The sequence below is a fragment of the Lepus europaeus genome, chromosome 9 (assembly GCF_033115175.1).
Source record: "Lepus europaeus isolate LE1 chromosome 9, mLepTim1.pri, whole genome shotgun sequence".
Lineage (NCBI taxonomy): Eukaryota > Metazoa > Chordata > Mammalia > Lagomorpha > Leporidae > Lepus > Lepus europaeus.
Genome location: NC_084835.1, coordinates 7,137,394 through 7,151,106, shown reverse-complemented (window position 1 = coordinate 7,151,106; position 13,713 = coordinate 7,137,394). Strand labels below are relative to the sequence as shown.

General features: G+C 44.9%; 1 protein-coding gene across 5 annotated transcripts in view; it reads right to left on the bottom strand.

Moving 5' to 3' along the window:
• Window positions 1–2,211: 2,211 nt before the first annotated feature.
• THUMPD3 (THUMP domain containing 3) overlaps window positions 2,212–13,713 on the bottom strand; it is a 28,064-nt gene continuing 16,562 nt past the window's right edge. For 4 of the 5 annotated variants that reach the window (XM_062200384.1, XM_062200382.1, XM_062200387.1 and 1 more), the window contains exons 6-10: window positions 13,003–13,072; window positions 8,636–8,751; window positions 4,374–4,484; window positions 2,752–2,875; window positions 2,212–2,592 (exon numbers count right to left, since the gene is read on the bottom strand). In XM_062200384.1, coding sequence (XP_062056368.1) covers window positions 2,440–2,592; window positions 2,752–2,875; window positions 4,374–4,484; window positions 8,636–8,751; window positions 13,003–13,072 — 574 coding nt within the window. In that variant the 3' untranslated portion in view covers window positions 2,212–2,439. The remainder of the gene's footprint in view (window positions 2,593–2,751; window positions 2,876–4,373; window positions 4,485–8,635; window positions 8,752–13,002; window positions 13,073–13,713) is intronic. The other variant, XM_062200383.1, reaches the window with a different exon arrangement.

The following is a 13,713-nucleotide window of genomic DNA, read 5'->3' as shown; positions in this document are numbered from 1 at the left end:
TAGGCCTATATGGTGCTTCTGAACTTTTACATACCAAGGTACAGTTAAGAATTTTCCCCTCATAATTTTCAAAATTTCACTCAACTTCATCTATGACACCTGACCTGAACTTCTTGGCAAAGGCTCTGCAATGATTATTTTCCTAAGCCTATGTCACAAGTGAACATTAGCACTGAGAGGCTTCATTGTACTTTTACAAACCTCTGAAAACCACCGCCACCAGCACCACTTTGTTTTTTCCCATTCTTTAACTTACCTTGGTCTGCAGGGAGACCTGGGTCCCTATCTGACATAGGCCAAGGTCTATGGTTTTGGGAGTTTCTTGAAAGCCTCATTACCATGTCAAAGGAAGCATAAACAAAAATGTAATCTCGGGCCAGCGCTGTGGTGCATCGGATTAACTTCCTGGCCTGAAGCGCCGCCATCCCATATGGATACCGGTTCAAGTCACAGCTGCTACACTTCCGATCCAGCTCTGCTATGGCCTGGGAAAGCAGCAGAGGATGGTCCAAGTCCTTGGGCCCCTGTACCCAGATGGGAGACCCGGAGGAAGCTCCTGGCTTCGGATTGGCACAGCTCTGGCTGTTGTGGCCAATTGGGGAGTGACCCATCAGATGGAAGACTGACTCCCTCTCTCTCTCTCCTCTCCTCTCCTCTCTCTGTGTTTTTAACTGACTTTCAAATAAATAAATCTTTTAAAAAAAAAGTTCTCTCACAAATCACTACAATGTTAGTCTTGGGAGAGACTGTTTTAGGTTTCTAAAGTCTTGCTTTATTTTACCCCATTAAAAAGATGCATGAGCTTATTACCAAGAATAGACTGTTTGGTATGTAATTCAGCTGTTCCCTGTGTATTCACATGGTTAGATTTTTTTTTCTACATTATTAGATTTTATTCTCCATTCCTGTGGTCCAAGAGGGTAAAAACAACTTGTAGAAGGAAGTGTCATAGCTCATTTCCAGGACTTCTGAATCCTGTTCAAAGCCCATCACCTAGTCCACAAATTGCAGAACTACAGAGTAGGTAGGAAGATGGCAAAAGCACTAAGCTAATATCCAAAAGATATTTTAATTGTTCAGGTATAGAAGGTCCATTCTGAGGCAGGTACTGTGCCAGGCACTTAGCAAACAGTGGTGAACAGAGACATGGTCCTTGCACTTTCTGGTTTGGCAGAAGTTTAAATTTGAGGTTTAAATGGTTTGGTTAGAGGAGGAAAAACTTATGCATAACCCACAAATAATTCAATGGTATATCTGAATAACAGTGAAAATGCAGTCTCGAAGTCTAGAATACAAAACCTTCATAAATGTTTTACTTCCAAGTCATTCTGAACTGTGGGGTAGATCAGAGAGGGAACAAGCTGGGGTTGTTGTCTACGCTGTTCACGTGAATGCTGTCTGAAATGAAGGAGGTACTGTGTCCTTTTATGCCAAATGGAGACACCAACGGGTAGTGTAAGTAGTCCTGTGAAATGACGCAGAAACTAAGTGCAGCCAAATAACCAAACTAAACTCTTTAAGAATATTATAAAGAATTCCACATCAAAACTCAACTGCTCTTTGCCTGTGGAAACACCATTTTACAAGGACCCAATAGGTGCTTATTTCTTTTTCCATAAAATTCTTTGAGGAAAGACTTGCTACAACCGGAAAAGCAAGTAAATCTGAGCACAGATCCAAGAGAAAATAGGAAAAAATGACCTATTTCATGACTCCCAACTGACACGTTTTCATTCAGATACCTCCATTTTTCTCTCCTTTTAAGATATCAACAATAATAAAATAAAATACTCTGACATGAAAAGCAATACACCCTTTGTGTACTGCGACAAAAAAAGTTGTAAAGTACAGCTTGTTTGCCGGTCCTTCACGTACCAATATGTCTGCTGCAACTTACAGACATCCCTTTCATAAATCCGAGTCTTCTGTTTTTGTTCTATGTACTCATCTCAGTAGCAAGTGCATAGTTTAATTTTTAAGGCAGACGGTAAGCTTTTCTATAGGTCTCAAGATGTCTCCTTGTCATGTGGCAAACACTTCACAAAATGTAATAATGATCCATTTTTTGAGGTTCAGGTAAAGAGAACTTGAGCTTTTGAATAGCAAAGCTGCACAGGCAGTAAAGACCTGGCCTGATAGGCTACCTACTAGGTATTCCGCTTGACACAACGGGTAACTGACTATACAACCAGAAAAAAATGGAAACCAAAATTCCAGGACAATTTTATGAGGGTCTTCACTAAACAGCTTTAAAGCATTTTAAGAAAAATACTAATCGCCCAGCTACCCCTTCAAAAGAGCTCCAAGGGAAAGCTCTGCTCCCTCACAAGTTTAAAGTGTAGACTTTTCTTAATCTCATTGTCTTCTCAAAGCAAGTTCTTCAAGTTGACATTTCCAGTGTTGGCAAGTACAAATGCTGTGCAGCACCTTCACTCCACACTACCAAGGGGTTTCTCTCTCTCCATCTTGCTCTGAAGGATGAACAAACGCTTGAGGTGTGCGTTTCAGAAGATAAACTGCAGCATGAAGACCGCCAATGTTCACCCAGACTGTATGTACTTTTCGCCATACATGTCCCATTCCAGATAACGCCTGTGTACACACAAAAAAACATAAATGCAATTAGGCTGACAATCTGCTTGGGAATCAACCACAGATCTTAGGTGCCACTTAAGAGCACTCAGGGAAGACAACCCTAATCCTATGCAAACTAATATCCCCAAGTGCACCTAAAAAGATCTAAAACATCACCTTGGTAAAACATTTTTTGTCCTGAGTAAGTAGTACAGCTCGGCCTGTCCCAGGTCTACAAACACGGCTCATCTCCCGTAGGCAAGCTGGATAAAGGTTCCAGTTTCTCTTCTTAGAGCCCATCCTACAAAAGAAGGTCTGATGAGTTAAGCACTTAATGCAGCAAAACGGCCAGTGCTGTGGTGTGGTGGTTAAAGCCACCGCCTCCAACGTGGGCATCCCATATGGGTGCTGATGTAAGTTCTGGCTGCAGCAGAAGATGGCTCCACTGCTTGGGCCCCTGCATCCACATGGAAGCTCTTAGCTCTTGGGTTCAGCCTGGCCCAGCCCTAGCCATTGCAGACATTTAGGGAGTAAACCAGCAGATGGAAGATCTGTCTCTCCCTCTCTCTTTGCAACTCTGCCTTTCAAATATGTCTTTTTAACAAAATGTAGTGGACGGCGCTGTGGCTCACTAGGCTAATCCTCCGCCTGCAGCACCAGCACCCCAGGTTCTAGTCCCGGTCAGGGCGCTGGATTCTGTCCTGGTTGCTCCTCTTCCAGTTCAGCTCTCTGCTGTGGCCCAAGAGTGCAGTGGAGGATGGCCAAGTCCTTCAGCCCTGCACCCGCATGGGAGACCAGGAGAAGCACCTGGCTCCTGGCTTCGGATCGTCCAGCGTGCCGGCCGCAACGCACTGGCCATAGCGGCCACTTGGAGGGTGAACCAACGGAAAAAGGAAGACCTTTCTCTCTGTCTAACTCTGCCTGTCCAAAAAAAACCTCTAACTCTGTCAAATAAAAAAAATCCTATAAAATGTAGCAAAAGATAGGTATCTAAAAATGTGTATTATGATAAAACTGCATGAATTTTAAAAATATTTTACATGGGAGCCCATGTTGTACAGTGAGTTAAGCTGCTGCCTTTAACACTGGCATCCCATGTGAGTACTGGCTCGAGTCCCAGCTACTCCATTTCCAACCCAGCTTCTTGCTGCTGAGCCTGGGAAAGCAACAGAAAATAGCCCAAGTGCTTGGGCCACACCTATGTGGGATGCTCGGAGGAAGCTCCTGGCTCTTGGCTTTGGCTTGGCCCAGCCACTGGTTCACTATCCAGACGGCTGCCATAGCTAGGGCTGTACCAGTGGCTGGGCCAAGTTGAAGTCAGGAGCTTCTTTTGGGTATCCCACATGGTTGGCAGAGGCACAGCGTGGCTATCCTCTGCTGCTTTCCCTGGGCCACTAGCAGGAAGCTGCCTCGAAGCAGAACAGCCAAAACATGAATTGGCAACCATATGAGATGCCGGCATCTCAGGTGGCAGCTTTTACCTGCTATGAAACAACGCCAGCCCCAAATAAATTTTTAAAAAGAATTATATCAAAATAAGAATTATCTAATACCAAAATTCAGTTTCCATGAACTTTACCTTTGTATATACAGTCTATAAAATAAGGTATTGGTAAATAGTTAAGAATTTTGCATCATAAAAAATGTTTATTTTATTTGAAAGACAGAGGTGGACTGATCTTCCATCCACTGGTTCACTCTGCTAAATTAGTTCAAAGAAAATACTGACAGAAGACAGTGGGTACCAGTAATAATAGGTGTAAGTAAGGCTCATTATAAAAAAAAAACACCATTCGTACCTCTTTCCAAATGGCATATCTGTTACAATAATATCCACAGAGCCAGTTCGCAGGGGCAGATGGCAGATGTCCCACTGAACAGTGTCGATGGGCAAGCCCCAGGAGGGGCTGCTGTGGAAACAAAGGAAAAGCTGCTTAAGTATGCTCTGAAATAGAATATTAAGAAAAAGGTTATTTCTGAGAAGAAACCGCTGTTCCAAAGTAAAATAGGCTAAGAATATTAATGAGAACATCAATAATTTAATCAAATAACCGTAGAAGATAAAAGTTCTGCAGTGACTTAAATGGCATGTCTATAACAATGATGAGGAATTAATGAATAGTGAAGGTTGGTTTTCTAAAGATGTTGGCATCTATTTAATATGTGATTTAACACAGCAAATTTAGGGGAAAATAAGCCTGCAACACAAATAAGTGCAGCAGACAACTTTTCATCAAGCGTGGAGGGAGCTGGCATGACTTGGGATGCCTGCATCCCACACTGCAATGCCTGGGTTCAAGTCCCAGCCCTGCTCCCAATTCCAGCTCCCTGCTAACGAATACTCTGGTAGGCAGCCAGTGGTGGCTCAAAGGGTTGAGTTCCTGCCACCTACTTGGGAGACCAGGATTGAGTTCCCAGTTCTTGGCTTCAGCTATGGCTCAGCCTGGGGCCATTGTGGGCATTTGAGAAGTGAATCAACAGATGGATAAAGCTCTGTCCCTCAAACAGATAAAACAACAAAAACAAAAACACATTGTTTTTAAGATTTACTTACTTATTTGAAAGACAGAGTGGCAAAGGGGGAGGTGGACAGATAGGGATTTTCCACATACTGGTTTGAACTTCAAATACCAGCAACAGCCAAGGCTGGGCCATGCTAAAGACAGGAGGCAGAACACTATCTGGGTCTCCCGTGTGGGTAGCAGGGATCAACCTACCTGGGCCATGATTTGTTGCCTTCTAGGAACATCAGCAGGAAGCTGAATTAGACACAGAGTAGCTGAGACTCAAACCCACAGTCCAGAATGGGAAGCAGGCATCCCAAGCAGCAGCTTCAGCTATAATGCAATTCTAGTCCCTAAACTATTTTTAAAACAAAAACCCAGAGGGAGACATTCGGCACATCTGTTAAGACTGCTGGGGGCCCACATTTTATATCAGAATGCCTGCTGATCCAGCTTCTGCATTCTGGGACGGCAGCAGATGTTGGCTCAAGTGCTGGGGTCCCTGTCACCCATGTAGGAGACCTGGACTGAGTTCTTGGTGCCAGGATTTGGTCTGGCTAAGCCCTAGCTATTGCAGGCATCTGTAGAGGAACCCAGAGGATGGAAGATCAATTCATGCCTGTCTCTCTGCCTTTCAAATAAAAAATGAAAGGATATAAAAAAAATTTACAAAAGCACTAAAGCACTAAATTACAGAAATGAAGATGAAAAAGTTACAGAAGCACATTGGGAAAAATAGAGAACACTGAAAGACAGAAGATTATAAGGTGACACATCTGAAAAAATCAAGTTTAATAAATCAATGCAGTCCTTACAGGAGATCTAAAGAAATACAGATATAGTTGGTTAATATATAGGTAATTTTTTTAAAGATTTATTTATTTTGAAGGTCAGAGTTAGGAGGCAGGGAGGGAGACAGAGGAGAGATCTTCCATTGGCTTGTTCACTCCCCAGATGGTCGCATAGGGCTGAAATCAGGATCTCTATCTGGGTGACTCAAATGGATAGCAGGGGCCCAAACACTTGGGCCATCCTCCATTCCTTTTCTAAGGCCATGAGCAGGGAGTTGGAATAGAACTGGAACAGTAGGGACACAAACTGGCACCCATATGGGATGCTTGCATTGTAAGCAGTGGCCCTACCCACTATGCTACAACTCCAGACCCCAGTAATTATCTTAAGATTAAAAAAATGAGGGGCCGGCGCTGTGGCGCAGTGGGTTAAAGCCCTGGCCTAAAGCGCCAGCATCCCATATGGGCGTCAGTTCTAGTCCTGGCTGTTCTTCTTCTAATCCAGCTCTCTCTTATGTCCTGGGATAGCAGTGGAGGATGGCCAAAGTCCTTGGGCCCCTGCACCTACATGGGAGACCCGGAGGAAGCTCTTGGCTCCTGGCTTTGGATTGGCGCAGCTCCAGCCATTACAGCCATTTGGGGAGTGAACCAATGGATGGAAGACCTCTCTGTTTTTACCTATCTCTGTAACTCTTTCAAATAAATAAAATAAATCTTTAAAAAAAAAAAGATTAAAAAATGAAAAGGAGGGGCCAGTGCTGTGGTGTACCAGGTAAAAGCTGCCACCTGAAGTGCCGGCACCCCATATGTGTGCTGGTTCGAGATCCAGCTGCTACACTTCTGATCCAGCTCTCTGCTATGGCCTGGGAAAGCAGTAGAAGATGGCCCAAGTCCTTAGGGCCCTACACCCCCTTGGTGCTGGCCCCTCTGTTTTCTGCTAAAGATTTTGCATTGGCCGGCGCCACGGCTCACTTGGCTAATTTCTGCCTGCAGCTCTGGCACTCCGGCTTCTAGTCCTGGTTGGGGCACTGGATTCTGTCCCGGTTGCTCCTCTTCCAGTCTAGCTCTCTGCTGTGGCCCAGGAAGGCAGTGGAGGATGGCCCCAGTCCTTGGGCCCTGCACCCGCATGGGAGACCAGGAGAAGCACCTGGCTCCTGGCTTCGGATCAGCGTGATGCGCCGGCCGCAGCGGCCATTGGAGGGTAAACCAACGGCAAAGGAAGACCTTTCTCTCTGTCTCTCTCACTACCCACTCTGCCTGTCAAAAAAAAAAAAAAAAAGAAAGAAAGAAAGGAAGAAAAAGAACAAAGGACACGGCAGAGGAGACCAGAGAAGTTTACAGAGAGGACGCTGGTAAGAAACTGGGCCGAGACACATTTCAACCAACTCTTTCCCAAGTAGCTGGCACTTTTCCACATGGTGAAAGGCTGGCAAAGATGACATCATCAAGTGGAATCTGGAGTAGTGGGCTACTGGAGTAGTGGGCTACAGACTAAGACAGTGCAACAACACACTGGTACACCTCAAAAGGATGGAAAACAAATTTTCTCAGAGGCCAATGTGACTTCCAAACCATGGATTTCAAAGGCACATGGTTTGGGAACAGGGCTCTCACCTGGAACTGATCTGGCTGGTAGGCACCTTGGCCTTGTACTATCTGGCTTTTAGAACTGCAAGGAATAAATTTAAGACAGGGAAAAAAAAACAAGGCATCTGATTGTAGGACCCTGGAGTGTTCTGTCAACAGAAGGGAAGATTGGGGGGTGGGGGGCAGAGGATGTCTAGCCCCTTCAAATATCTGTGTTCAGTCATTGTCGGATGAAGAGGTCAAATTGTTTTTCTTTATGGACCCAAGAAGGAAAATAAAAAGCAATCTGTGGACGACAGTACAGGGAGACATGCAGTTCAATGGAAGGCATGCCTAGCAGTTAGAGCTGTGCCAGAATGAAACTAACAACCTTCAAAGGCAGAGCCCTGTGGCTGTCTGCACACGTTACAAGTTGGATTTCTTATGGTACGTGTACGTATCCCTGGGGTGGCTGCCAGCTCTCTTCTAACTCTGGGATTCTTGTGTAGTGCTGTAACTGTGGAGGTAACTGTGGAAGTAACTGTGGAAAAGCTAAGTGGCTGTAGAGTTCCTATACACTGGGATATTATGCAGTATTTTTAAAAATGGTCTACCTAGGAGGAGGCATTGAAGCACAGTGGTTTGAGCCACTGCATCCCATATGGGCACTGGATCAAGTCCTGGCTGCTCCACTTCTGATCCAGCTCTCTGCTGTGGCCTGGGAAAGCAGTGGAGGATGGCCCAAGTGCTTGGGCCCCTGCACCCATGTGGGAACTCAGAAGAAACTACTGGCTCCTGGCTTCTGCACAGCCCCCTCCAGCTGTTGCGGCCATTTAGGGAGTGATCCAGAGTAGGCAGACTGATCTCTCTCCCTCTCTCTTCTGTGTATCTCTGCCTTTCAAATAGATAAATTTTTTTTTAAAACACAGACTAAGTAAAAACACAAAAAGTGCTTTAAAATTTGGAAAGTAAAGATGAATCCATACTGGGACTATGTGGGGAAAAATATGAATAAGAAAACAAATGAGAACACAAATAAAAAGCTGCTTTAGGTTAAGGAAAGTATACTCAAAGTTTTAAAATAAAAAATATTTTCAATAAACTTAAATGACATCTCATGTTTATTTTGATTATACGGATGTCAGTGAGAAATGGTTAAGTCTAAAAGATGCTACAAAATCTTTATAATTAAATTTTTACCCTTCTTTAATTTGGCTCTTGGTCAGTAAAGATGAGATGTTATTTGCCGCTCTATTCACAGCCAGGGCATTATTGTCACCCGCAATATGGTAACAGTTGGACCACTCGGTAGCCCCCTAAAAGACAAGAGTATATATTAAACCAGAAGCAGCAAACTATTTCAATCAACTGTAATAAGACAATCCAATCCAATCCTTGGCATGCGTCAAGTCTGCTATTTACCTGCCTGGAAATGTTCTCCTGTTATTTCTCTGCCTGCTGAATTCCCAGCAGTCTCTCAAGACCCAGTTCACATGTCAAACTTCTGTGATACCAACCCCAACTGTGCAAGCTATCTCTCAAAGGCTCCTCCAAAAAAGCGCTCTGTACGATCCTGGCCCCCACTGCAGTTCAATTTTTTTTTTTTTAAAGATTGATTAATGTATTTGAAAGTTAGAGTTACACAGAGAGAGAAGGAGAAGCAGAGAAAGAGAGAGAGGTCTTCCATTCGCTGGTTTGCTCTCCAATTGGCTGCAATGGCTGGAGCTGAGCTGATGTGAAGCCAGGTGCCAAGCACTTCCTCTGGGTCTCCCATGCAGGTCCAAAGGCCCAAGGAGTTGGGCCATGTTCCACTGCTTTCCCAGGCTATAGCAGAGAGCTGGATAGGAAGTGGAGCAGCCGGGACTAGAAGTGGTGCCCATATGGGACGCTGGCACTGCAGGCGGCGGCTTTACCTGCTATACCACAGCGCTGGCCTCTGTAGTTCCATTTTTTAACCCTCCCCCTTTTCCTTCTTCTTTTTTTTTAAAGATTTGATTACTGGGCCAGCGCCGTGGCTCACTTGGTTAATCCTCCACCTGCGGCACCAGCATCCCATATGGGCGCCAGGTTCTAGTGCCGTAGCGGCCATTTGGTGGGGGTGAACCAACAAAGGAAGACCTTTCTCTCTCTTTCTCACTGTCTATCTGTTTAAAAAAAAAAAAAAAAAAAAAAGGGGCTGGCACTGTGGCACAGCGGGTTAGAGCCTTGGACTGAAGCGCCAGCATCCCATATGGGCGCCAGTCCCAGTCCTGGCTGCTCCTCTTCCAATCTAGCTCTCTGCTATGGCCTGGGAAAGCAGTAGAAGATGGCCCAGGTCCTTATGCCCCTGCACCCACATGGGAGACCTGGAAGAAGCTCCTGGCTTCGGATCAGCGCAGCTCAGTCTGTTGCAGCCATCTGGGGAGTGAACCAGCGGATGGAAGACCTCTCTCTCTCTCTCTACCTCTCTCTGTAATTCTTTCAAATAAATAAAAATAAAAATAAATAAAGATTTGTTTACTTTTATTAAAGGACAGGCAACAGAGGGAGGGAGGCAGGGAGATCTTCATCCATTGCTTCACTTCCTAAATGCCTACAGCAGTCAGGGTCTGAGGCAGGCTAAGAGCCAGGCGCCAGGAACTCCATCCTGGTCTACTACATGGGTGGCAGAGACCCAAGTACTTGGGCCATCTCCCACTGACTTCCCAGGTGCATTAGCAGGAAGCTGGATCAGAAGCAGAGCAGCAGGAACTTGAACAAGTGCTCCACACGCGGTATGGGCAGGCCAAGTGGAGGCTTCCTCTGCTGCACCATTTTTAATTACCTCTGTGTCTGTCTGCTCACCAGGAGTGGCCCCAGGATAGCCTCGTACTTCATTAAGTTTCTCACCCACCAGTGCCTGGCACAGACAAGGCATTACAGTCCCCAAATAAACATGGTTTAGAAACATTCGCCAGAGACGGACATTTAGTCTAGAAGTTAAGACACCAAAATCCTACATCAGAGTAGCAGGGTTTGATGCCTGGTTCTAGCTCCTGGTGTCAGCATCTGCTACGGCAGACTCCGGGAGGCACACGGCTCCTGCTGTCCACAGTAAGACACAGGGACGACATGCCTAGCTTCCAGTTTGGGCCTGGCTCAGCCTTCCACTGAGGGCATCTGGGGAGTGAACCACTGGATACAAGCTCACCCTCAACCTACTTCTCAAATAAACAAAGAAATTAAATTTAAAAAAATTATCCAAATCAAACTGACCAAACTTGTATTCCTCTGTGGTTGTGAGAGTTTAATCGGATATATTAGATTATCAGAGAATTTCAAAGTAAAATGCAATTTCCTCTTCTGATAAACATTTTTGAGTGACAACTACCATATCCCAGAGAGGATTTTGTAATGTTAAGTAAGTCATGTCGGCAGAAAACGAATACCAGAATGTCACATATGATCTGTGAAAGGATGGGACGTGCTATCCTAGGCCTGACTCAAGTTTGGTGCAGTGACAGTTTCTGACATAAAGCAGAGAAGGCTCTGCCCGATGCACAGGATGAGCGCAAAGCCGTCCCTCTGCTGACAGGAGAACGCTGCTCACCCCAGATATGGCGCTTCCTCCCTGCCTCCTGCCCAGACACTGGGAGGGAGGACATACGCCTGTCTGGAAGCCTGCAATGGCGTCAAACAGAAGAGACGCATGCAATGTGGGGTGAGCGGGCTGCAGAGGCACCTACAGGGTTAGAGGAAGCCTCTCAGAGGATTCTAACTCCCCTACTTTTTTTTTTGTTTTTTTTTTTTTAAGCCTAAAGTACACCACAGAAAACAGAGTGAAAAAGTGAAAAAGGCAGCCAAAAAAAAAAAAAAAAGATTTGCTTTTCAGTTTTGGAAAGATTTGGGTTTGCAGTACTGCTTAAAGAGTATTCTACATAAGTATTTTATACTTTGGTGAAGAAACCTGTACAGTGTACCCTGCCAGTCCTTTTCATAATCTTACTCATTTCAGGGGCTGGAGTTGTAGCAAGGCAGGTTAAGCTACCTCCTGTGCTGTCAGCATCCCATATGAGCATCAGTTCAAGTTCCAGCTGCTCCACAATCCAGCTCCCTGCTAACACGCTGGGGAAAGCAGCAGAACATGGCCCAAGTGGTTGGGCCTCCTCATGTGGGAGACCTAGAAGGAGCTCCAGGCTCCTGGCTCAGCTCTGGCCATTGTGGCCAGTTGGAGAGGAAACCAGCAGATTGGAAGCTCTCTCTCACTAAAGTGTCTCCAAGAAACATATAAATCTTTAGAAGTAAAGTAATCTTGCTCACTGTGATCATAGTTCAGCTTAGGTTTTTCCACACTGGCTCCTCATGTCTCCTTTTACAGAGAAATAGCTCACACCTCTCTTTGGTTCTCTTTTGGCCTCTGTTCTCTGGCTTTGTAGTCTTGTTCTTTTTTTTTTAATTAATTAATTAATTTTTTAATTTATTTGACAGTTGAGAGAGAGAGACAGAGAGAAAGGTCTTCCTTCTGTTGGTTCACTCCCCAGATGGCCGCTACAGCTGCCGCTGCGCCGATCAGAAGTCAGGAGCCAGGTGCTTCCTCCTGGTCTCCCATGCGGGTGCAGGGGCCCAAGCACTTGGGCCACCCTCCACTGCCTTCCTGGGCCACAGCAGAGAGCTGGACTGGAAGAGGAGCAACTGGGACTAGAACCCAGCGCCCATATGGGATGCTGGTGCTGCGGGTGGAGGATTAACCAAGTGAGCCATGGTGCCAGCCCCTGTAGTCTTATTCTTGACATGAGTTTTGCAGACACATCAGGGTCGACTGCTGAACAACATTCCGCTCTGTGCCCAGAACTCATGACCACACCTCGGTTCCCTGTGCAGGGCTCTTCAGCCGGGGTGATTTCTCCACCTGTCTTATAATCAAGTCTGATTTCCTTCATGGTCTTCAACTCCCACATCACAGATGTCCACTTTCTTACTGAAGGATGGATTAATTTTCCCTCTGTGGGTTGCTCTGGGCTTGCTCATCTGTTCAGTTTCTGCCCACTCATGAATCTGGGGAATCCCCCTGCCGTTGGCTCCCATGCAAATAAGGAAGAAGTTTTCAAAAAGTTCATGAAAAATGTATCTTATGAAAAACTATGCATGAAATTAGTATTTTTTTTTTTACCAAAATAAATTTGCCTTTAATTCCATTTTTCCATGACCTTTCTGAAGTACCCTTACTCTTACTCCCTCCTGGAACCTAAGAAGATTAAGAAACATAAAGTCCGCTCACAGAAATGGAAACCACTTCCCCTAGTTTCTACTCTGCCTTCAAGTCTACCAGCCTGTCTGTTAGCAGAGAGGGAACCCACCCCGGGTTCTAACCCTCGGGCTCCCCTGTAACCCAGTGAACTGACCGTGCTGTCTAGCTCTGTGGCACTTGGCTATTTGGCTTGAGTTGTTATTGTTCTTTACCCGCAAGTTGCAACTTCACTGCTGTGATTCTTTTGAAACTCGTGAGTCCACAGCTTCAACCTGGGTGATCACATTATGTCTTATTTGCCCAGCAAGCAACATACTGGATATATCACCTGCTTATCTGACAGCTAACGAAAAGTTATTACCTCTATTGGTATTGCTCCTGTTCCACACATTGGATCGATAATTATATCAGTAGGTTGAGGAGCACATAGCCTGGAAGGAAAAAAAAAAAAAACAGCCTATGAAGAGATTTGAACAAAAGCTGACACTTCCACGATGCCTCCTGAAGCTGGACTGTCACCACTTTATGAAGGTACTAATCTAAAGTCATTTAAAAATTCCAATGTAGGGGCTGGTGTTGTGGCATAGCAGGTTAAGCTGTCCCCTAAAATGTCAGCAGCAAAAGATGGCCCAAGTGGTTGGGCCTCTGCCATCCATGTAGGAGACTGAAATGAAGCTCTGCCTCCTGTCTTTGACCCAGCCAAGTCCTGTCTTTCAAGTACATAATAAATCTTTTTAAAAAATAATTTATAAAAACCCTTAAAACTAAAAAATCCATTTGTAGTTACATGTTGATTCTCTAAATTAGTGCTTGGGAAAAAAAATCATTACGTACAACTAAAGCCCACACTATCATCCAAAATCCCAGTTCACTCCCAGAATGAACTTAGCTTCCAAACCTTTTAAAATACTCACATGTACACTCTCTCATATACACCTTTAGGATAAACCCTTACTGTTATATTAAAAAAAAAAGGGGGGAACATGTCTCAAAGCATTGATCAATATAATTTTACTGGGAATTAAACATTCAGTGTTTCTTTCCTTTTGAATTTTAAAAACTAAAAACATAT